This window comes from Tamandua tetradactyla, chromosome X, assembly GCF_023851605.1.
Source record: "Tamandua tetradactyla isolate mTamTet1 chromosome X, mTamTet1.pri, whole genome shotgun sequence".
Lineage (NCBI taxonomy): Eukaryota > Metazoa > Chordata > Mammalia > Pilosa > Myrmecophagidae > Tamandua > Tamandua tetradactyla.
The window spans coordinates 497,647-523,266 of NC_135353.1; the positions used below are offsets into that span (position 1 = coordinate 497,647).

General features: G+C 38.6%; 1 protein-coding gene across 1 annotated transcript in view; it reads left to right on the forward strand.

Moving 5' to 3' along the window:
* Positions 1 to 640: 640 nt before the first annotated feature.
* TMLHE (trimethyllysine hydroxylase, epsilon) overlaps positions 641 to 25,620 on the forward strand; it is a 106,773-nt gene continuing 81,793 nt past the window's right edge. The window contains exons 1-3 of the mRNA XM_077146007.1: positions 641 to 688; positions 891 to 1,276; positions 2,745 to 2,974. Coding sequence (XP_077002122.1) covers positions 641 to 688; positions 891 to 1,276; positions 2,745 to 2,974 — 664 coding nt within the window. The remainder of the gene's footprint in view (positions 689 to 890; positions 1,277 to 2,744; positions 2,975 to 25,620) is intronic.

Below are 25,620 nucleotides of genomic sequence, written 5' to 3' on the forward strand. Positions count from 1 at the left end.
TAAAGGTAAAGTTTGATCAGTAGTTACCAAGTACCCAGAAAGCATCAAGAGGCTGATAGATCAATCAAGTTTTCTGCTCTCAAGAAGCTACTTGTTCATTTGAATCAGACATGCAAAGAAATTATAATCTAAATGATAAGTGGCATGTTTAAAGTTGGTACAGCATCTACTAGGTATATCAGATACATGGAGAAGGAGAAGATAAATTAATCCGGATTCATTGAAGGATTCACTGAACAGGTAGTATCTGAATTGAGTAAAAAAATCATAGGTAGCAGTTTTGTAGACTAACGGGGGTAGAGCATCTCCAATAGGAAGAATTCCAGGGCAAAGGTGTAGCAGCTTTTTCTTCTTTTGTTGAGCCTGACTTCTACAAACTGTTTCAATTGTTATCTTTTTGAAATTAGACTAATACTTTTCATATCTAATAATTATAATATTGCACAATTTCCCATTTTTCAACATGTATGCATTCTATTCCTTGTTTGTCTTTGCTCTCATTTTTTCCTTTGCCCTGGATTTCCATCACATATTTCAATACACTTATTGAACATTCTCTGCAACATTTATATTGCTCTTGAATTTTTATGTACATAAGAAGTTTGTTTCTAATGGCTGTACCTTCACCAGTGCTCACACTATGGAATACTGTACCTGGACCTTGGATTCAAGATGCTCAATTAAACTGGTAAGAATCCAGCAGTGGTGTGTGATGTAAGTTCAGGAGAGTGGCAGAAGGATAGAGGAAGAATTTTAGTGCAGCAAACCTCTTATTGCCCTGGATAATGTCATCATATTCAGCCAAGCTAAGTCACCATAAATAGAAGCGTAGAGGGGAACTCGAGCCAAATACTGAAACGGCAGGGAAGCAACGCGGGTTTTACTTGCAGTGGAGCTTTTTAAGTTCGTTTTTTCTCCTCCCTGCACCTTTGACTCCAAACCTGTTTAACGAATGTGATCGATTAGCGCTCCCCGGGCCAGATCGTTCTGGATTTGAGGCTCTAAGAAGTCCCGGCACCGAGCTAAGTCTTAGCCAGGCGAGGCGCCCACCCTGCGCCGCCGGAAGGAGCAGGGCGGAGCATCGCGGCTCACAGCTGGGCCTTAGCAGGCGGGGGGAGGGGAGCGCGGAGCCAACAGTTTCGGTGGCCGGGGCTGGCGGGGCGGGGGAGGGCGGTGTGTGTGAGTTAAAGGCAGGGCACAAGGCTGCCTCCGGAGGCTCTCCTTGCTTGCAATTCCTCCCGTTTTGCAGAGTTGGGATTCACGACCTCCAGCACAGGTGGGTCCCACCCCGAGGGTCGGAGAAGGGGTATCCTGGGTGGGTGTGATAGGCAGGTTTGCCCAGGTGCTCGTTTTCAGGCCTGGCGCAGTGGGTGGCGGCGGGTGGCGGCTCACACCGGGGCTGCTCGGCCCGCGGCGGTGGTACTCACCTTAACCTTGGCGGAGAAGAAGGCTGCGCCTGCTTGCTACGGGGCTGTCGTCACGGTTTGTGCCCGTTTCGCGACAAAGAGGCCGCCTACAGATCAGCGGAGGGCCAGTTGGGCCTAGCGTTCGGGAAGATCTGGAGCAAGCTCGTGTTGGGACTGCCGCCCAGTGTACATCGTTTCAAACTCAGAATGACTTACTAACCCTGGTCCTGTAACTGACTTGATGTCTACATTTCAACGAGTCCCTACTCTCTCCCTGCCTCAGTTTGCTAGGCAGTGGAGTGAAAGGTGGAACTCAGCTGTCTGCAAGACCTTACAGCGCTGACTTTCTTTCGTTCTAATATCCACTACAGTTCTCTGCCCAGATTTTACCCTTTGTCTTCCCCTCTGGAGCAAGGCTGCCCTAACATGACTTGGGAGTGGCAGAGCAGGGCAATTGAGGAAGCTAGGTGAGGAAGCTCTCCATTCTAAAAGCAATAACTCTGAAAAGCCTTTTAAATAGTATTGACTGCCCCCAAAATGGAATAATATTCATTCAATGCATTAATTGAATGTCAACTATGAAGAATTTTTTTTAATGCTTTACTATTAAAGATCTTAACCACATGATTACTTGCCCAAAGTGTTTGTGTTGAATAGTACACTGCCTGCCTAGCAAAAGTCTCATAATAAAGAGTTGGGTGATTTAACTGATTAACCAAATCCTGAAAGAAAAATGTGAGCTTTCATATTTAAGAACACCTCCATAATCCATTTTTCCTTCTTTATATATAATACTCCCAAACAGTGGTCTTTTTGACTTTTTATCCTGATACTGTCTTCCCAGAACTCACTAGAGTAAAGATTACATAAAGTCTATTTTACATTAACTTAATTATAAACATAAAAAAAGAATTATAAACACTATAGACCAGCATTGTTGTGTCCTCAACTTCCAATTCCTCCTCATTAGGAACTGGCAATAATGGCAACTATATACTATGCAAAACATTATAATCTTCACAACAACCACAAGGAGTAATGATTATTTATCCCCATTTAAAAATGAGTACACTTATATTAAAAGAACTTAAACTTCATTTCTTAGCCAGTGTAATGAATGGAATATTTGACTGGGGTGGGTGAATCTGGAGGCTTCTTTTGCATGCCCCACTTACTTTTTTATTTATGGGATGTGTAAACTGGAACTGATCACTTCCTTGTTTAGCGTCTGTACCAGGAACCACAAGTCATTCTCTCTTTCTGCTTGTGAATCCTGGGAACAGCAGTAAAATATTGTTGTCCACAATGTTTCCAGCAGTTGTGTTTTCTGCCTGCTAGGACTGGGGAAGAGAGGCCTGGATTAATAAACCTCTCTGGTGGGAAGACACTCTTCCTGTTTGGAGCCAAACTGAACAGAGATCCATCGTTTGTGCATCACCAGGACCCTCTTTCTACACCACCAAACATCCCCCACACTTTTGAGCCATGTACAGGCACCTTCCATTGTCCTGATTTACAGGATGAAACACTTAGCAGAACTCAGCCGGCAAGGAGTGGCAGAAATGAAGGTGGGTGTTCTGGGCGTGGGCCCTCATGACTTCCCAAATGGTCCTAAAAGTGGCTGAGAATTTATGCTGCGCATCTGCTGAGCTGGACTTTGATGGTGAGCTTAGGGCTGCCTTTTGTTTGTCAGGAACTGGTGAATGGAATTTTGATTGAGATTGCATTGAATCTATACATTGCTTTGGTAGTATTGACATCTTTATGATATTTAGTCTTTCAACCCATGAACACATAATGCCCTTCCATTTATTTAGGTCTTCTTTAATTTCTTTCGGCAATGTTTTGTAGTTTTCTGTGTAGAAGTCCTTTACGGCCTCGGTTTGTTTTATTCCTAGGTATTTGATTCTTTTAGTTACTATGTTGAATGGAATTTTTTTTCTTGATTTCTACTTCAGATTGTTCATTACTTGTATATAGAAAGATTACTGATATTTGGGAGTTGATCTTGCATCCCGCCAGTTTATTGAATATTTATTTTTTTATCTCTAGGAACTTTATTGTGGATGTTTCCGAATTTTCTGTATATAGGGCCATATCTACAAATAGGGAAAAAAATTACTTCTTTCTTTCCAATTCAGATGCCCTTATTTTTTTTCTTGCCTAATTGCTCTGGCTAGAACTTCCAGCACAATGTTGAGTAACAGTGGTGCCAGTGGGCATCCTTGTCTTGTTTCTGGTCTTAGAGGTAGAGTTTCAGTCTTTCCCCACTGGAGATGATATTAGCTGTGGGTCTTTCATATATGCCTTTTATCATGTTGACGAAGTTTCCATATATTCCTAGTGTTCTAAGTGTTTTGATCAAATAAGGGTGCTGTGTTTCCTCAAATGTCTTTTCTCCATCAATTACGATTATAATATGTTTCTATCCTTCACTCTGTTAATGTGTTTGTTGTATTACATTAGTGGATTTTCTTATGTTCAACCACCCTTGCATACCAGGGACAAATCCCACTTGATCATGATGTATAATTAACTTAATATGCTGTTGGATTCAGTTTGCTAGTATTTTCTTGAAGATTTTTGCATATATTCATAAGAGATATTTATAATTTTTTTTCTTTTGGTATCTTCATCCAGTTTTGGTATAAGGATGATGTTACCTTGTACAAAGAAGTTGCATTTCCTTCTATTCAATTTTTTGGAAAAATTTGGGCCAAATTGGAATTAAGTCTTCTTGGAATGTTTGCTAAAATTCCCCTGTGAAGCCATCTGGTTCTGGACTTTTCTTTATTGGGAGGGTTTTAATGACTGATTCAATCTCTACTAGTAATTGTTTTGTTGCAATCTTGAGTCAGTGTAGCTAGTTTCGAAGAATTTGTGCATTTTGTCTAATTTATTGACATAGAGTTGTTCATAGTATCTACTTATAATCCTTTTTATTTCAGCTGGGTTGGTAGTAATGTCCCCTTTCCCTTTTTGATTTTTGTTATTTGTATCCTCTTTCTTTTTTTCTTTATCAGTCTAGCTAAAGGTTCATCAATTTTATTGATCTTTTCTAATACAAACTTTTGGTTTTGTTGATTCTCTAATTCTTTTTTTTGTTTTTATTTACTTTATCTACATTCTAATCTTTATTACTTTCTTTCTTCTGCTCACTTTGGGTTTGGTTTACCTTTCTTTTTCTAGTTCTTACAGTTTGAGGTTTGGTCTCTGATTTAAAGTCTTTCTTCTTTTTTAATGTAAATATTTAGTGCTACAAGTTTCCCTATCAGCACTGCCTTTGCTGCATCCCATAAGTTCTTATATGTTATATTTTCATTTTCATTTGCTTCAAGTTATTTCCTAATTTCCCTTCTAATTTCCTCTTTCAGCCATTGGTTCTTTAATTTTGTGTTATTAATTTCCACATATTTGTAAATTTTGCATTTCTCCCTCTGTATTGATTTCTAGCTTCATTCCATTGTGATTAGATAATGTACATTGTATGATTTCTGTATGTTTTTCTTTTTTTTTATTTGCCTGACTTTAGTTAGCATACCAGTAGTTTATCTTGGTAATAAATTAATATGTACAGTTATCAAAACATGTTGAATGCTTTCCAAGGAGATGTACACTGGAGGTGTATACTAAAGTGTATGTAGAGCCATTTAAACAGCTGTCTTTATAATTTTCAAGTTCAAATGTGGTAACATCAAATTTTTAAAGAATAAAGTCTGTTTTTCTGTAATTCATGATTTAAATAGTTTAAGTTTATGTAGGTTTCAGATGCCATTTCAGTTCCTGCAGGCTGCCAAACCTGACATTATAGAACTTACAGTTCAGAAATCATCTGATGCAATCACCTAATTGTACAGTTAAGAATCCACTGACATTGTCAAATATTATAAAAGCTAGTAGGAGGCATAGCTCATACTACAAATTGTTTCTTAGGAAGGTTCCAGAAATATCTGTTGAGCTAAATAAGGCACATATATTACATGGAACTCTAGTCATTTGTAAAACAACCCTGATTTTACTTTCAGTTTAACATTAGATTAAATTCTGATGGTTCTTTTGTAGTTTGCAAACATATTTGGTGATTCAGTTGCTTTGGAAACAAAATCATTCTAATTATTGCTGTTTATTACCCATCACTGCTTATGACACCCAGTGACATTTCTGCTTCATTTTTCCTGGGATGTTTCAACTTTGGCAACTTTTCTTCTCGTTTTTCTGTACTCATAACAGACCTATGTCAAGGGCATCTGTTCTTATTTGAAATTCAACATCAGCAGAGGAAGCTAACATGGTATCAATATTTACAAAACCATCAACATTTGAGTTTGGGGCTACTCATTTAATTCAGTTTCCACATATCCTGCTCTGTTCATTTGAGCAGCCACTGGTTCTGAGACCAACTTTTACAGAGCAGCTGTGGATTACTTCAGGGGTGCCGGTATCCCACATAGCAGTGAGATTTCTCAGCACGTCAAGAATATACCATGTAATAAATGCTTCACATGATGTACCCTGGCAATTTATTATGCCTCAGGCTAATGGCTGCGCATAACCATGCTGCAAGCAAGTAAAAGGCTACCAGTGAGTGTGTGTAGCACATTTATCAATCAGTAAAAGAATGTTCAAATTCTAGCAAGCCAATTTTCTCTTTAATTGCAAGAGCCATTTCCCAAACAACCTGCCAGATATCAGTTCATTTTTTTGACTTTATATCTACACAAGAAAGTTGCATATATAAAGGAAAATTTTATATATGCAAATTTTATAAATGATTCTCATTTTGTGCTACTTCTCAGCACTGCAGCAAAGGAAGATGAATGGCCTATCTTCATATATCTATTTTTCTCCAGAGCAATATCTTGGTAAGAGTGCATGTCCTCCATGGGCATATTTATTCAGATTAGACCTCCTGTTTTCGAACTTCATCTATGGCAAACAGAAGCCATTGTAGAGGCTTCACTTTTATCCACAGTGGCATGATACTGTAATCATGCTGAAAACATTGCCTCCAGCCATAAAGACTGGACCTCCATCTGAAGTACAATTTCATTCAAACATCTCGTTTACTAAGTTCATATGTTTGGCTCCTCTTATTCTGTTAACAATTTTGCTTCCCTTGGCTGCTTGTCTTTTTATCTTATCCTGATTCTCAAGGAACATGTAGAATGTTGAAAAGGAAACTCAATATTCTTTGACCATTTCACTTTTTAACTTTTCCTTTTTATTGACTAACTTTTAGCTCTGGAAAAATTATGACCTCATCGTATTTTCTCTTTAAAAACACAGACAGCACTGTATGCATCAAGTATAACAGGAAAAGCATGCTTAACAAAATATTTACATTCTGACAATAACACACAAAAGTAGAGACTGATTTTCTTAAGTTTAGAATAGCAAGTTTCTATACTTCTGTATTTTTTAACTTATTGAGACTTTCTTTGTGACCCGTGATATGGGCTATCCAAGAGAATGATCCATGTTGATTTAGGAAGAATGTGTTTTCTGGTTTTTTGTTTTTTTTTCTTTTGGCGGGGGGAGAGGTGCAGTGTTTTATACGTGCCTGTTAAGTCTAGTTGGTTTAATGTGTCATTTAAGTCCTGTACTTCCTTCTTGCTCTTCTGTCTAGATGTTCCATTCATTATTGAAAGTGGTGTGTTAAAATCTCCTATTAATGTAGAAACATCAATTTCTCCCTACAAATCTGTCAGTATTGGCTTCACATACTTTTAGACTCTGCTTTTAGGTGCATATATATTTATAATTGTTACATCGTCCAGTTGAAGTGCCCCCTATTTCAATATATAATGATCATCTTAATCCTTCCTTAAAGTCTATTTTATTTGATATTGGTATAGCCATCTTAGGTCGCTTTTGGTTACTGCTTGCATGGTATAGTTTTCTATCCTTTCACCCTCAAACTACCTGTATCGTTTTTAAGTTTTTTATTGTATAGTATAACATATATACAAAGCAAGTAAATAAAAAGAAAGCAATTGTTTTCAAAACACTCTTCAACAGGTAGTTTCAAGATAGATCCCAGAGTTTATCATGGGCTACCATACCATCTTCTCACATTTTTCCTTCTAGCTGTTCCAGAATATAAGTGGCTAGAAAGTTTAAATATTTTTTTATCACCACAATCAACTTTTTTTCTTTTTTTGTGAAAAATAACATATACAAAAAAGCAATAAATTTCAAAGCACAGCACCACAATTAGTTGTAGAACATATTTCAGAGTTTGACAGGGCCTACAATTCCACAGTTTTAGGTTTTTATTTCTAGCTGCTCTAAGATACTAGAGACTAAAGGAGATACCAATATAATGATTCAGCAATCATATTCATATGTTAAATCCTATCTTCTCTGTATAACTCCACCATCACCTTTGATCTTTCTGTACCTCTCTTTAGGGGTGTTTGGGCTATGGCCATTCTAACTTTTTCATATTGGAAGGGGCTGTCAATAATATGGGGTAGGGTAAGGGAACTAGCTGATGTTCTGGAGAGGCTGGGCCCTCTAGGTTTCAGGACTTTTCTGGTCCAAGGACCCATCTGAAGGTTGTAGGTTTCTGGAAGGTTACCCTAGTACATGGAGCCCTTGTGGAATCTTACATATTGCCCTAGGTGTTCTTTAGGATTAGCTGGTATGGTCCTGGTTGGGGTTTGGCAAGTTATGATAGGTAGAAACATCTAACTGAAGCTTGCATAAGAGCAACCTCCAGAGTAGCCTCTTGACTCTATTTGAACTCTCTCTGCCACTGATACTTTATTAGGTATACTTCTTTTCCTCCTTTTAGTCAGGATGGAATTGTTGAACCCATGGTGCCAGGATTGGATTCATCCCTGAAAGTCATCTCCCATGTCACCAGGGAGACTTTCACCACTGGATGTCATATCCCATGTAGTGGGGAGGGCAATGATTTCATTTGCAGTGTTGGGCTTAGAGAGAGTGAGGCCACATCTGAGCAACAAAAGACGTCCTCCAGAAGTAACTCTTAGGTATACCCATGGGTAGACTAAGCTTCTCCACTACCTACATAATTTCACAAGAGTAAGCCTCAAGATCAAGGGCATGGCCTATTGATTTGGGTGTCTCTAAAGTTTGACACAGTATCAGGGGTTTTCCTGATAGTAAAATTTAATAGTTCCATATTCTTTTTCCCATCTCTGAAGGGATTTTGCCAATACTTTTTGATTATATGCTTAATATACTCTAGGATGTATCCAGGCATTATATTAGGCTTTACAGGATTAAAGAACCTCTTTCTTATTCTGGGCTCCCTGTGTTTCACTTGTTTAAATGAGCTATACAAATAGGTTAGACTATATGTTACAGAAAATTTTGATTCTTGACCAAAGAAACCTTTCTTCTTTTGGTCTCAAAGAGTATGTATGGTTCTATAATATAGGCATTGTCCTCCTTAACCCCTGAGTTCTGAATTTCTTTAACCCCAAGCTGATCAACTTTGTTATTATCTCTAGATATATATATATATATAACAGCATCTCGAAATCCAGAAATAAAAATTACCACCCCAGACTAAATGTGTCTGCAATAAAAGCTTACAATTTAGGCCCTTGTTTTCTTATTTGCATTTTCTAAGGGAGACCATACCATTGTTGTTCTTTTGTTTCTGGCTTATTTTGCCTCACCAAATGTCCCATGTGTTCATTCACATCATTGCTTGCCTCATGACTTCACTCCTTTTTTGTAGCAGCACATTTGTTCATAAATATTCAGCGCATCCCTCAGATACCTTCATTTATTGGGTATCATAGTGCCCAAAGTTCACAGTCCATTAACATTCTCAATTTTAGATAATTTCATTGTTCCCAATAGAAAGAAAACCAATAAACACACTCTCGCCAAATAGGAAATCTAAACCTCCTCTTAACTCTTGTCCCTCCCCCCGTCATTTACCTCGTCTGTTGCTGTGGGAGTGCTGATATTTTCCTTTTACACATGGCTCATAACATACAATAGCAGTTTTCCCTCTGTAACTTAGACTTAAACACTCTTTATATATGAATCATACCTTTGAAGTAGTTCTTACAAGAACTAATTTATGTTTCTAATGCTAATCAGTGGGACACGTAGGTCACTACAACCGATTTCAACCTTGTTCGTCTTCAGTATGATAATATTACTTTCAGACTCACTAGAGAACAGCCTTCGCTTCTATCTATTCCCTTACATTGGAGATTAACCTCATTAGCTAATCGTTCACCCATTTCTAGCTTCTATATATCTCTAGGTTCCCTATATTCTGTATTATAAGCCTCTGATTTTACCATTACCATGGTCATAAAAGTGAAATCATACAGTATCTATCCTTTTGTGTCTGGCTTATTTTACTCATCACTATGTCCTCAAGGCTCATCCATCTTGTCATGTGCTTCATGATGTCATTTCATCTTACTGCTGTATAATATTCCATCGTATGTATATACCACATTTTGTTAATCCACTCATCTGTTGATGGGTATTTGTTTTGTTTCCATCTTTTGGCAATTGTGAATAATGCTGCTATGAACATCAGAATGCAAATGTCTGTTTGTGTCATTGCTTTCAGCTCTTCTGGGTAAATGTGAAGTAGTGCTATTTCCGGGTCAAAGGGCTATTCGATTTTAGTTTCCTAAGGAACCACCAGACAGTCTTCCATAGTGGCTGCACCATTATACATTCCCACCAGCAGTGCATGAGTGTCCCAATTTCTCCACATCCTCTGTAGATCAATTTGGGTAGAATTGACATCTTAACTATATTTAGCCTTCCTATCCATGAACAGGGAACGCCTTTCCACCTATTTAGATCTTCTTTGATTTCTTTTAGCAATGTTGTGTAATTTTCTGTGTACAAGTCCTTTATGTCCCTAATTCATCCCTAAGTACTTAATTCTTTTAGTTGGTATTTTGAATGGAATTTTTTCCTTAACTAACTTCTCAGGTCATTGCTTGTGTATAGAAATGTTACTGATTTTTGCACATTAATTTTATATCCCAGTACCTTATTGAATTTGTTTATTAGCGCAAGTAATTTTGCTGTAGATTTCTCAGGATCTTCCAGGTATAGTATCATGTTATCTGCAAATAATGAAAGTTGTACTTCTTCCTTTCCAATTTAGATGCCTTTATTTATTTGTCCTGCCTGATTGCTCTAGCTAGAACTTCTACCAGAATGTTGAATAATAGTGGTGACAGTGGGCATTCTTGTCTTGTTCCTGATCTTAGGGTAGAGCTTTTAGTCTCTTTCCATTGAGTACAATGCCGGCTATCAGTTTTTCATATATTCCTTTTATCATATTGAGGTAGTTACTTTTGATTCCTATCTTTTGGAGTGTTTTTATCAGAAAAGGATGTTGAATTTTATCAAATGCTTTTTCAGCATCAATCGAAATGATCATGTGATTTTTCCCTTTTGATTTGTTAATATCTGTATTACATAAATTGATTTTCTTGTGTTGAACCATCCTTGCATTCCTGGTTTAAACCCTAATTGATCGTGGTGCATAATACTTTTAATGAGTCCTTGGATTCAATTTGCTAAATTTTGTTGAGAATTTTTGCAACTATATTCATTAGAGAGATTGGCCTGTAGTTTTCCTTTCTTATGGCGTCTTTACCCAGTTTTGGTATTAAAATGATACTAGCTTCATAAAATGAGTTAGGTAGAATTCCTTTTTCCTCAACTTTTTGGAAATGTTTGAGCAGGATTGGTGTTAGTTCTTTTTGGAATGTTTGAGAATGTCCCCTTTGAAGCCACCTTGCCCTGGGTGTTTCTTTGTAGGAAGATTTTTGATGACTGTTTGTATCTCTTTACAACAGATTGGTTTGTTGAGATATTCTATTTCTTCGTGAGTCAGTGTAGCTTGTTTGTATGTTTCCAGGAATTTGTCCATTTCATCTAAGTTGTCTAGTTTGTTGGCATATAGTTGTTCATAGTGTCCTCTTACAATTTCTTTTATTTCTTCAGGGTCTGTGGTAATGCACCCCTTCTCACTTCTGGTTTTGTTTATTTGCATCCTCTTCTTTTTTTCTTTGTTGGTCTTGCTAGTGGCCCATCAATCTTATTGATTTTCTCAAATAACCAACTTTTGGTTTTATTGATTCTTTGTATTGTTCTTTTGTTCTCCCATTCATTTAACTGTGCTTTAGTCTTTCTCACTTCTCTTCTTCTATTTACTTCAGGGTTAGTTTGCTATTCTTTCTTGAGTTCCTCCAGGTGACAATTAAGTTCTCAATTTTTGCCCTTTCTTGTTTTTCAATATAGTCATTTAGGGCAATAAATTCCCCTCTCAGCACAGCTTTTGCCACATCCCATACGTTCTGATAAGTTGTATTCTCATTTTCATTCATCTCCAGATAGCTACTGATTTATCTATCAGTTTCTTCTTTGACTTACTGGTTGTTTAAGATTGTCATTTAATCTCCAAATATTTGTGAATGTTCTCACACTTTGTTGCTATTGAGATCCAGCTTCATTCCATCATGATCAGAGAAAGTGGTTTGAATAATTTCAGTGTTTTTAAATTTATAAAGACCTGCTTTGTGCCTCAGCATATGATCTGTCCTGGGGAATGTTCTATGAGCAGTACAGAAGAATGTATATCCTTGTTTTTTGGGGTGCAATGAACTGTATATTGTCTGTTATGTCTAATTAATTTATCAAGTTGTTTAACTTCTCTGTTTCCTTGTTGATCTTCTGTCTGGCTTTCTATCTGGTCTCCTACTATTATTTGAAACATCTCTCAATCCATTCAGTTTTGCCAGTGTCTGTCTCATGTACTTTGGAGCTCCTTGATTGGGAGCATGTACATTCATGATTGTTATATCTTCTTGGTGAATTGTCCCTTTGATTAATATATAGTGTCCTTCTTTGTCTCTTATGATGTCTTCACATTTAAAGTCTGTTTTGTCCAATATTAGTATAGCTACTCCTGCTGTCTTTTGGTTTCAGCTTGTATGAAAAATCTTTTCCATCCTTTCACTTTCAATCTATTTGTATCCTTGTGCCTAAGATGAGTCTCTTTTAAAGAGCATATAGCTGGATTATATTTCTTAATCCATTCTGCCAATCCATATCTTTCAATTGGTATGTTTAGTCCATTAACATCCAAAGTTATTACTGAAAAGGCATTTCTTGAATCCACCATCTTATCTTTTGAATTTTATTTGTCAGATCTGTATATTCTTTTCCCTCTTTCTCTTTTTATCCTTTAAGTTATCCTTACTGGTACGCTTCAGTTCTGTGCCCCCCTACAGACTTCCCTTTCCTGTCTTTTTTTTTCCAAGTGGCAGAACTCCCTTTATATTTCTTATAGAGCCAGTCTCTTGTTGACAGATTCTTTCAGGATTTGTCTGTGAAAATTTTAATCTCTCCCTCAGTTTTGAAGGACAATTTGGCTGGGTTCAGAATTCTTGGCTGGAAGTCTTTCTCTTTCAGGATCTTAAATATATCATACCACTGCCTTCTCGCCTCCAAGGTGCTAGTTGAGTAGTCTGAAGTCAGTCTTATGTGGTTTCCCTTGTATGTAGTAGATTGGTTTTTTTCTTGCTATTTTCTGAATTTTTTGCTTCTCTTCAACATTTGACAAACTGATTAGTATGTGTCTTAGGGAAGGCATATTTGAATTTATTCTGCTTGGAGTTTGTTGGGCTTCTTTGACTTGTGTATTTATGTCCTTTATGAGGGTTGGGAAGTTTTCCCCCATTATATCCTCAACTACTCTTCCTAGCCCTTTACTCCTCTCTTCTCCTTCTGGGACACTAATGATTCTTATTTTGCATGCTTTGTTTTGTCTATCATTTCCCTGAGATCCAATTCAAATTTTCCATCTTTTATGCCATTTGCTATTCTGAATGTTTGAAATCAGTTATTATGTCCTCTATATTGCTTGTTCTTTCTTCTGTCTCTTCAAATCTGTTGCGTGCCTCTAGTATGTTTTTTCTTTGGTGTACAGCAGCTTTAATCTCTGTGATATCTGATATTTTTCTATTTATTCTTTCAAATTCCTCTTTGTGCTCTTCTACAGTCTTCTTGATCTCCTTTATGTCATTAGCCGTCCCACTTATTTAATTAAGTAGAGTTATATAAACATCTTTGATTAGTTGTTCTGTCTGTGTCTCCTCTGGAGTTTTAATTTGGTCATTAGGCAGAGCTACATCTGTCTCCATCTTCATATGGTTAGCAATCTTCTGTTGTTTTCATGGCATGTAAATATCTTGATTGATTTTGTTTGGGAGTTGATTTCCTTCAGTTGTCTAAGGCCTTGTGTTTGCGGGGTGGATGTGTAGCAGGGTATGGGGCACAGCAGTGTGGTGATTCATTTCAGGGCAGGTTTAGGCGCAGGTTTGGGATGTTATGTTGGTGCCTGTTAAGGTCTGTGTTCAGCGGCCAGGGAGGATGTAGCTGTGTGGGTATACAGGCCTGGGGGCCATGGCCCTGGTGTGCACTGGTCTAGGGCATGGGGCCCTTTGTGCACATGTGCAGAGCTATGGTAGTGGGTCAGCATTATGCCTTGATAGGCTGGGGGCGCAGATATGATCCAGCTGCACAGGTCAGGGCTTTCGCAGAGCTGAGGGGTGTGACTAAGTGCTGTGTGCATGCTTAGGTCTAGGAGTGCCTTAAACTGATGTTCCCAGAGCTGAAGGACATAATTGGGGGCTGTGCACATGTGCTGTTCCAGGAGTGCTGTAAATGGATGTTCCCAGAGCTCAGGGGTGTGATTGAGGCCTGTGAACATGTGTGGGTCTAGGAGTGCCGTAAACTGATGCACAGAGCTGGGGGGGTCTGTGTGATTCTATGGGCTGAGGGTGGGTGTCACCTGGGTATGGAGTTAAGCGCCAACATCTTTTATGCACTGGCGACAGCCTGCAGGGAGCAGGGAGGGGGAGGTAGTGCTCGGGAGGGGTACAGGAGAGGTGGGTTGGGCTGAACTTGGGGTGAGGGTGTGGGGCAGGTACACGTACATTGGTGCTTGCAGCCTGGGGACTGGGGACAGGTCATGGGTCTGTGCTGATGAGGAGTAGTGTGTTCAAGGAACACGGCTTGGCTTACTTCCTAGTCCCCGCTTCCCTGTTGTGCACTCCTGTGGGCTCCACGCTTCTGTGTTAGGCTCCAGTTTTCTGCCTCTCAGTTCCTCAGCTTTTGCAACCAGGGCCAACCTATGTGGTGCAGAAGGCTCTCCCAGGTCAGTTGCACTCTTGAATTGCTCTCTCAGTCACCCTCCCATCCCTTCTGTAACTTTTCCTTGGAGCCGGTCTGAACTCGATCTACCCTATTCGGCCATCTTCCTGGAACTATCTGTATTTTTTAATTTAAGGTGAGTTCTTGCAGACAGCATATAGTTGGGTCATACTTTTTTATCCATTCTTCCAATCTTCAGTCCTATCTTTTGACTGGAGAGTTTAATCCCTTTACATTTAAAATCACTACTTAAAAGAGAACTTTGTTCTACCATTTTGCTATTTAGCCTTTGTATGCCTTTTTGTCCTTAACTTCTGTTGTTGCCTAATTTCATTTATTTGCTTTTTTGTGTTGTACCATATTGAGTGCCTTCTCATGTCTATTTGGAGTTAAATATCAACAATACGCTACAACAATAGTGACATTCATAATTACCCAAATTGTTACTTTACTGCAGGTCTTTATTTCTTTATACTGCTTTGAACCATTGTCTGGTGTTCTTTCTTTTTATTTTGAAGAACTTCCTTTAGCATTACTTATAGAGCAGATCTAGTAGTGATGAAAGAGATTCTCACCTGATCCAAGTTTCTTGTCTGGCAATTGTTTTCTTTCCATAGTTTAAGTATTTCAACCCATTGCCTTCTTGTCTTCATGGTTTCTGAAGTGAAATCAACACTAAGTCTAATTGGGATCCCCTTGTTTATAACCCTATTTTTTTCCTCTTATAGCATTAGGAACTCTTTCCTTGTCCATTGTATTCAATACTGTCATCAATAAATGATGGGGTGTATTTTTCTTCATGTTTATCTTGTTTACTGTTCTCTGAACTTCTTGGATGTGCATATTCAGGTCTTTTGCTAAGTTTGGGAAGTTCTCTGTCATTATTTCTTTCACTATTCTTTCTGCCCCTTTCTCTCTATCTTCCCCTTATGGGGCTCCCTAAATGCATAGATTAGTGTGCTTGACGGTGTCCTAAAGTTGTCACAGACCATATTCACTTTTAATATTTCTTTATTCTTTCTGCTCTTCAGTCAGACTCATTTCAACTGTCTTTCCTTCACGTTCTCTCATTCTTTCCTCTGGTAGCTCCAATGTGCTCTTGAAATCCTCCTGGGCATTTTTCATTTCAATTTATGTGGTCTTCAACTTCAGTATTTCTGTTAGATTTATTTTAAAATTTTCTATCTCTTTACTTAAAGTGTCATATTGCTCAATAATTAATTTCCTCATAGTTCTGTCCTTCATCTACTTCAACATTTTAAAAATATTTTTATTGATATATATATTATATATTCACATATCATGTGTTATGGTCAGGTTCATGTGTCAACTTGGCCAGGTGGTGGTTTTGATGTGCTTTGAAATTTATTGCTTTATTGTATGTATTTTTTTTTCAAAAAATAAAAAAAAGTCCACTTGTCTGTTTGGACAAGTGCTAGCCTGTCTGTTGCTATGAGGACATTTCATAGAATTAAATCATAATCATGTGGGCTGCATCCACAGCTGATTCCATTTGTAATCAGCCAAAGGAAGTGTCTTCTGCAATGAGTGATACTTCTCTAATCACTGGAAGCCTTTTAAGGAGGATTCAGAAGAGACAGGCTCTCTTCTTCCTGCTTCGGCTGGTGAGCCTCTCCTGTGGAGTTCGTCCAGGCCCTCCATCGGCATCATCAGGTTCACAGCCTGCCCTATGGATTTTGGACTCTACATTCCCATGATTACATGAGACACTTTTATAAATTTTATATTTACGGATACTTCTTGTCAATTCTGTTTCTCTAGAGAACCCTAACTAATACACCATGTAGTCATCCAAAGTGTGCAATCAGTGGTTCACAATATCATCATATAGCTGTGCATTTATCATCACAATGGACTTTTTATTTTTTGTAAAAAAAATACATACAATAAAGCAATAAATTTCAAAGCACATCAGAACAATTAGTTGTACAACAGATTTCAGAGTTTTGTATAGGTTACAACTCCACCATTTTAAGTTTTTACTTCTAGCTGCTCTAAGATACTGGGGACTAAAAGAAATATCAATATAATGATTCTGCAAACATACTCAAATGGTAAACCCTGCCTTCTCTGTAAAACTCCATCATCACCTTTGGTCTTTCTCCCACTCTTTAGGGGTATTTGGGCTATGAGCATTCTAACTTGTTCATGTTGGATGGGGCTGACAGTCATATGGGATAGGAAGATGGAACTAGTTGATGTTCTGGAGAGGCTGGGCCCTCTGCATTTCAGGACTTATCTGGTCCAGGGAACATCTGGAGGTTCTAGGTTAAAGAAAGTTACCCTAGTGCATGGAACCTTTGTAGAATCTTATATATGCTCTAGATGTTCTTTAGGATTGGCAGGAATGGTTTTGGTTGGGGGTTGGCATGTTATGGTAGGTAGCAATGTCTAACTTAAGCTTACATAAGAGTGACCTCCAGGGTAGCATCTCAACTCCATTTGAACTCTCTCAGCAATTGATAGCTTATTTTATACACTTCTTTTCCATTTGGTCTCTGTTCTAGTTTGCTAGCTGCCAGAATGCAACACACCAGAGACAGATTGGCTTTTAATAAAAGGGGATTTATTTTGTTGGTTCTTCAGAGGAAAGGCAGCTAACTTTCCACTGAGGTTCTCTCTTACATGGGAAGGCACGATGGTCTCTGCTGGTCTTCTCTCCAGGCCCCTGGGTTCCAACAACTTTCCCCGGGGTAACTTCTTTCTGCATTTCCAAAGGCCTGGGCTGAGCTGCGAGTGCTGAGATGAGGAATGCCGAGCTGCTAGGCTGTGCTACCTCATTTAAGCACCAGCCAATTAAGTCAAACGTCACTCATTGCAGCAGACACACCTCCTAGCTGACTGCAGATGTAATTGGCAACAGATGAGGTTCACATACCATTGGTTTATGTCCGCAGCAACAAGACTAGGTATGCTCACCTGGCCAAGTTGACAACTGAATCTAACTAACACAGTCTCAAAGAGTAGATGAGGTTCTAAAATATAGACAATGTCTTCCTCACCCCTGTATTCTGAATTACCTTAAACCTGATCTGATAAGCTTTGTTCTTTTCTCTAAATACCAGGTTATACATATATAAAACAGTCTTTCAAAATGCAGAAATAACAATTACCACCTCAGACTAAATGTGACTACTACAAGAGCTTACAATCTAGGCCCTGTTTTCTTATAACTATTTTCTAAATGAGACCATGCAATATTTGCTCAACCTCATTAGCTAAACATTCAACCATCTCTAATTTCCATGTATCTCTAGGTCCCCTATATTCTGTATTAGAAGCCTCTGATTGTACCTTTACCATGGTCAAAAAAAGTGGAATTATACAGTATCTATCCTTTTGTGTCTGACTTATTTCACTCAGTGTTATGTCCTCAAGGCTCAGCCGTCTTGTTATGTGCTTCAGGATGTCATTTTGTCTTACTGTTGCATAATATTCCATTGTATGTATATACCACGTTTTATTATTCCACTCATCTGTTGATGGACACTTGAATTGTTTCCATCTTTTAGCAATTGTAAATAATGCTGCTATGACCATCAGTATGCAGATGTCTGCATGTGTCACTGCTTTCAGTTCTTCTGGGTATATACCAAGTATTGGTATTGCCAGGTCATAAGGCAACTCAATATATAATTCCCTAAGGAACCACCAAACTGTCTTCCATAGCAGCTGTACCATTATACATTCCCACCAGCAGTGCCTGTGTCCCATTTTCTCCAGATCATCTCCAATATTTGTAGTTTCCTATTTGTTTAATAGCAGCCATTCTTATGGGCTTGAGGTGGTATCTCATTATAGTCTTGATCTGCATTTCCCTTAGAGCTAATGAAAATGAGCATCTCCTCATGTGCTTTTTAGTTGTCTGTTTTTGCTCTTCAGAAAAATGCCTATTCAAATCTTCAGCCCATTTTATAATTGGTTTGTTTCTTCTTTTGATGTTGAGTTCTATGATTTTTTTATGTTGACAGCATATAAAACCTTTATCTGATGTGTGATTTCCAAATATTTCCTCCCATTGAATTGGCTGCCTCTTCACCTCTTTGACAAAGTCTTTCACAGTTTCAAAAGCATTTGATTTTCGAGTAGTTCCCATTTATCTATTTTTTCCTTTTACGGCTTATGATTTGTAAAGTTTAGGAAGTTACCTCCTTTTACTAGGTGTTGAAAATGTTTCCCTACATTTTCTTCTAGAAGCTTTATGGTACTGATTCTTATATTTAAGTGTTTGATCCACTTTGACTTCAGTTTTGTACAGCGTGTAAGGTAAGGGTCCTCTTTCATTCTTTTGACTATCAATATCCAGTTCTCCCACGCCCATTTATTGAAAAGACTATTTGATCCCAGTTAAATGGATTTGGGGGCCTTATTGAAGATCAGTTGACCATAGATTTGGTGGTCTATTTTTGTACTATTGATTGCATTCCATTGGTCAATACTTCTATCTTTGTGCCTGTACCATGCTGTTTTGACCACTGTGGCTTTATAATAAGTTTTAAAATCAGGAAGTTTTAATCCTCCCATTTCATTCTTCTTTTTTAGAATGCTTTTAGCTATTCAGGGTTTCTTTCCCTTCAAGATAAATTTGATAACTAGACGTTCCTAGTCTTTAAAGTGGGTTGTTGTAATTTTAATTGTTACTTCACTGAATCTGTAGATCTATTTGAGTAGAATTGACATCTCAACTACATTTAACCTTCCTATCCATGAGCAGGGAATGTCTTCCACCTAATTTAATCTTTTAAAAAAATTTCTTTTAGCAGTGCTATGTATTTTTCTGTGTATAAGTCCTTTACGTCCCTAGTTAAGTTCATTCCTAGATGCTTGATTCTATTAGTTACTATTTTCAATGGAATTTTTTCCTAAATTTATGCCCATTAGGTCATTGCTTGTGAATAGAAACATTACTGATTTTTGCATATTAATTTTGTATCCCACCACCTTACTGAATTTATTAGCTCATGTAACTTTGTTGTAGATTTCTCAGGATTTTCCAGTTATAGTATCATGTCATCTGCAAATAATGAAGGGTTTACTTCTTGCTTTCCAACTGGGATCCCTTTTATTTCTTTTTCCTGCTGGATTACTCTAGCTAGAACTTCTAGTACAATGTTGAATAATAGTGGTGACAGAGGACATCCTTGTCTCACTCATGATCTTAGGGGAAAGTTTTCAGTCTCCATTGAGTATGATGCTGGCTATGGGTTTGTCATATATCTCCATTATCATATTGAGGAAGTTACCTTTGATTCCTCCCTTTTGAACTGTTTTTATCAGAAAAGGATGTTGAAATTTGTTGAATGTTTTTTCAGCATCAATCGAGATGATCATATATTTTTCCCTTTTGATTTGTTAATGTGCTGTATTACATTAATGGATTTTGTTCTGTTGAACTATCCTTGCATTCTTGGTATAAACTCCACTTGGCCATGGTGTATAATTTTTTTACTGTGTTGTTGGATTTGATTTGCTAATATTTTAATGAGAAAATTTATGTCTGTGTTCATTAGGGATATTGGCCTGTAGTTTTCCTTTCCTATAGCATTTTTACCTGATTTTGGTATTAAAGTGGTGTTAGCTCAATTTTTTCAAAAAGTTTGAGCAGGATTGGTGTGAGTTCTTTTGAAATGTTTGATAAAATTCCCCTGTGAAGCCATGTGGCCCTGGGCTTTTCTTTGTTGGAAGATTATTGATGACTGATTGAATCTCTTTACTTGTGATTGGTTTGTTGAGATTTTCTTTTCCTTCTTGAGTCACTGTAGCTTGTTGGTGTGTTTCCAGGAATTTCTCCATTTCACTTTGTTGGCATATAGTTGTTCATAGTATCCTCATGATTTTCTTTATTATGTCTTCAGGGTCTTTTGTAATGACATGCTTCTCATTTCTGATTTTGTTTATCTGCATCTTCTCTGTTTTTCTTTGTCAGCCTTGCTAGTGGTCAATTGACTTATTGCTTTTCTCAAAGAACCAACTTTTGGTTATTGGTTCTTTCTATTATTCTTTTGTTCTCCTATTCATTTAACTCAGCTTTAATCTTTGTCATTTCTCTTCTGCTATTTGCCTTTGGGTTAGTTTGCTGTTCTTTTTCAAGTTCCTCCAGGTGAGCAGTTAAATCCTTGATTTTTGTTCTTTCTTCTTTTTCAGTATAGGCATTTAGGGCAATAAATTTCCCTCTCAGCAAAGACTTTGCTGCATCCCATAAGTTCTGTTATGTTGTATTCTCATTTTCATTCATCTACAGATAGCTACTGATTTGTTTAAAAGTGTGTTATTTAATCTCCATATGTTTGTGAGAGTTCTCATTCTTTGGTGGTTGGTTATTGAGATCCAGCTTCATTCTATTGTGATCAGAGAAAGTGCTTTGAATAATTGAAATGTTTTTAAATTTATCAAGACCTGTTTTGTGCTCCAGCATATGATCTATCCTGGAGAATGGTCCATGAGCACTAAAGAAGACTGTATATCCTGGGGTTTGGGGATAAAACAACCTTTTTATGTCTGTTAAGTCTAACTCATTTATCAGTTTTTTTTTTTTAGTTCCCTATTTCCTTGTTGAGCCTCTGTCTGGTCATTCTATCTAGAGGAGAGTGGTGTATTGAAGTCTCCTACTATTATTGTTGAAACATCTATCACTCTCTTCAGTTTGCTAATATTTGCCTCATGCACTTTAGAGCTCTTTTATTGGCAGCATAAACATTTATTATTGCTATTTCTTCTTGGTGAGTTGTCCCTTTTATTGATATATAGTGTCCTTCTTTGTCTCTTATGATGTCTTTACATTTAAAATCTTTTTTTTCGGATATTAGCTTAGTATTCCTCCTTTTTTTTTCAGTTACAACTTGCATGGAATATCTTTTTTTACATCCTTTCACTTTCAATCTATTTGTTTCCTTGTGTCTAAAGTGAGTCTCTTGTAAGCAGTATAGAGTTGGATTATATTTCTTAACCCATTCTGCCAGTCTGTATCTTTTAATTGGTACTTTTAGTCCATTAACATTCAAAGTTATTGCTGTAAAGACGTTTCTTGACTCCCCCATCTTGTCCTTTGGATTTTATCAGATCTAGGAATTATTTTCCCTTTTTCTGTTTTTATCCTTTAAGTTACCCTTACTGGTACTCTTCAATTCTGTGCCCTCCTCCAAACCACACTCTCTTGTCTTTTTTTTTTTTTAATTGGCAGAACTCTCTTTTATATTTCTTGTCGGGCTGGTCTCTTGTTGACAAATTCTTTCAGGATTTGTTTGGAAGATTTTCATCTCTCTCTCAGTTTTGAAAGACAGTTTGGCTGGATTCAGAATTCTCGGCTGGAAGTCTTTCTCTTTCAGGATCTTAAATATATCATACCATACCCTTCTTGCTTCCATGGTGCCAGTTGAGTAGTCTGAACTCAGTCTTAGGTGGTTTCCCTTGTATGTAGTAGATTGTTTTTTTCCTGCCACTTTCAGGAGTTTCTGCTTCTCTTCAACATTTGACAGACTGATTAGTATGTGTCTTTGGAAAGGCCTATTTGGATTTATTGGCCTTCTTTGATTTACATATTTGTGTCCTTTATAAGGGTTGGGAAGTTTTCCCCCATTATATCCTCAACTGCTCTTCCTAGCCCATTACACTTCTCTTCTTCCTCTGAGACACTGATGATTCTTATATTTGTGCACTTTGTTTTGACCACCATTTCCCTGAGCTCCAATTCAAAATTTTCTATCTTTTTTGCCATTTGCTTTTGTATGTTTGAAATCAGTTGTCCTGTCCTCCAGTTCACTTATTCTTTCTTCTGCCTCTTCAAATCTGCTGTTGTGTGTCTCTAGTATGTTTTTTATTTGGTCTACAGCATCTTTAATATCTGTGATATCTGCTATTTTTCAATTTAGTCAAATTCATCTTTATGCTCTTCTAGTGTCTTCTTGATCACCATTATGTCATTAGCCATCCCACTGATTTTATTTAATAGAGTTATACGAACATCTTTGATTATTTGTTCCAAAATCTGTATCTATTCTGATATTTTAATTTTGTCTTTAGGCTGGGCTATATCTGTCTGCATCTTGATATGCTTAGTGATTTTCTGTTGCCTTTGAGGCATGTAAATATCTTGATATTGTTACTTTGGAAATTCATTTCCTTCAGTAGTCTAAAGTTTTGTATTTGTGGAATGGCTGTGGAGTAAGATGTGGCATGTAGGGTGGGGCACAACAGTTCAGTGATGGGTTGCGGTGCAGGTATAGGCATCGGTCAAGGAATGCTATGCTGGTGCCTGTGAGTTTAAGGTGCAGGGTTTGGGGTTGTGGAGGTGTGGGTGGGTGCATGGAGTGTGGGTTTCATGGGTATCAGAGTGTGGGGTATGGGGTATACAGGTTGTGACCCAGGGAGGACAAGGTGAGAGTGTGTCTTTGCATAGGAGGAGGGGTCCAGGGGGGTCAGGATGTGGACGTGCCAGTGTGTAGGGGTAGGGCACAAGTCATGGGGGTTGCGGGATGTAGGTCAGGGGTGGGTGATGTCGGTTGGGTGTGGCCCTGGTGCAGGTCAGGGGCTATGTAGCACCGATGCCCATGTGATCACTTGCCAATTGTGGAAGCAGGGCACTTGTGCCAGGGGGTGGGGCAAAGTTGTGCACATGTGTGGGACAGGGTGTTGTGCTGCAGGCATCAAGAGGTTGGTGCTCAGATGCATGGGTACTTATGGGTGAGAAGGTGGCTCTGCATGTGTGTGGGTTGGGTGGTGGGGCTCTGAGGTGCATGTGGCCCCTCATGTGTATGGGTCCCTGGTGTATGTGGCCCTGGTGTGTGTGGGTCTATGGAGTGGGGTCCTGGTGTGGGCTGGTCTAGGCAAGGGGGCTCTGGTGTGCACATGTGCAGAGCTCAGGGACAACAGGCCAGGGTTGCACCTATCTGAGCTGGGGTTGGATGTGCACAGGTCAGTGCTTGCCCAGAGCTGGGGGGGCGTCATAGGTGTGCACATGTACACAGATCTGGGGGCAGCCAGATGCTGATGCCAGCGTGTGTAGAGCTCAGGGGGATGGAGCAGGGTTATGCAACCGTATAGGGTGGGTGTGTTTGTGGCCTGGGCATGAAGGTGATGTACAGGTGACCGCCTGCAGGGGGCAGGGAGGGAGAACTGGGAGTCAAAGGTCTGGGCCCAGTGCAAGGGTCACAGCAGGGATGAGGCAATAATACGCTTTCATGGGAAAGATGGGTTGGGCGGGGTGGGGGCTCTTGGAACACGGTGGCGGGGGTGGGGCAAGTGATTGTTCAGGTGTGGGGGTGTGTGGGGAGTCGTGGGGCAGGGATGGGGACAGCATGCATGAGGGTAGTGTTTTCAAGGAATGTGGCTTGGCTTATTTCCTTGTCCCTATCTCCTTGACTGTACAGTCTTGAGGGCCCTTCTACTTGAGCATTTTAAAGATTTTTTTTTTTGTATGTTGTATGGCAAGGGTCACATTTCATTTTTTTTCTATGTGACTATTCCATTATTGCAGCACTGTTTGTTTAATTTTTTTTGGGGGGGGTGCAGGAAGAGCGAACAAAACCCAGGCTTCCTGAATGGCAAGCAAGAGTTCTATCACTGTTCTACCCTTGCACCCTTAAAGATAATTTTTAGAAGGTTTTGTTAGGTATGCCCACATTCTTATCTTCTTCTTTAGTGTTTTTTGTATTTTTGTCCTCTTCCTTTGGATGGGCCATCATTTTCTGATTGTCTTAAATGTATAGTCTTTTGTTGTTCACTGTACATTTTAATAGTTTAAAATGTTAACTCAGTAATTTACTCCCTGAAGTATCTGTTTCTTAGTTTTGTGATGGGCTGGGGATGAAACAGAGGTTTACTTGAGCTTCAGCTTTCCTATCAGGAAGCTCTGCCCAAGGTGAATGCAGTGTATAGGGTTTTCCTTGTTTTTCTGGGCCTCTGTCAAGTCCTGTGCTTTTGTTTTTTATTTGTTTTGAAGTTCCTCTCTTTATAAGAGTTTGGTTGTTCCTTCTGTTTCCCAGCGGACAGACTTCCCTCTCCTGGGTGTTTGAATTCAGAGCCCTTTCTTCCAGACTGTAAGCATCTATAGTTTTTTTTTTTTTTCATTTTTCATATTCCTTTTGTTGTTTCAACCTACTTTTGCCTGGAGTGAAAATTCTGGGGGAAGGGTCACCCTGGAGAGGTTTCGGGGCCAAGACCCAGCTCTTGCATAGCATGGGAGGGGGCGACTACTAGACCAAAAAGCATGCCAGGTACAGAATTGGACATGGGTTTATTGGGACTTGTGAATAAAGTTTTTGGTGATGTCAGCTGGGCACTTAGTACACCACTAAAGGGACAGAAATGCATGAGGCAATATATGATTTCAAAACAAAGACATTCCATAGAGTGTGAAGACATTGGGTCTCTAGTATAATTATTAAAGGGTCCTAAGACCTGTTATTTTACTAAGGTTAGTGTTTAAGACCAAGATATAACCACTGCCATTTTTTATATTTGTAATTACATTCTTCCCCCTCCAGGAAGGTTATTTTCTTGACATTTGTCCTTGGCTAAAGCAGGTTTGCTACGGGCTTTTAAGAGGAGTCCTGGGCATCCAGCCACCACATCCCAACCCCCATCCCCCACAACAGGCTGCGTTGACCAAAGGACAGACATTTCATCCATATACAGCAACAACAATATAAAAGACAACAGAATAGTAATAATCCATCCTATAAAGAAATGCCACCAAGGCTGAGTGAGAGAATTAAACCAAGTAGAAAAGAAGCCAGTAGATAATTGATCAATGCTGTATATGTACACTTGCAAGTTATTTAGAGATTGTGAAATATTATGTGAGTGATTGGGAATATATACAAAACACTGTATGTTTATAGGGGTACAGATTCTGCCTTGTGCTATGGTTAAAGTATCTGAAGCCATTCTATTTTGTTACAAAACGTTCCATAATTGGGTGATCATATCATTTAACAATGATATTGCCAGTTAGGATTTGTTAAGTGTGGGAGCCGTGTGGTTACCTAAGGTTGTTATGCTTTTTGGTAAC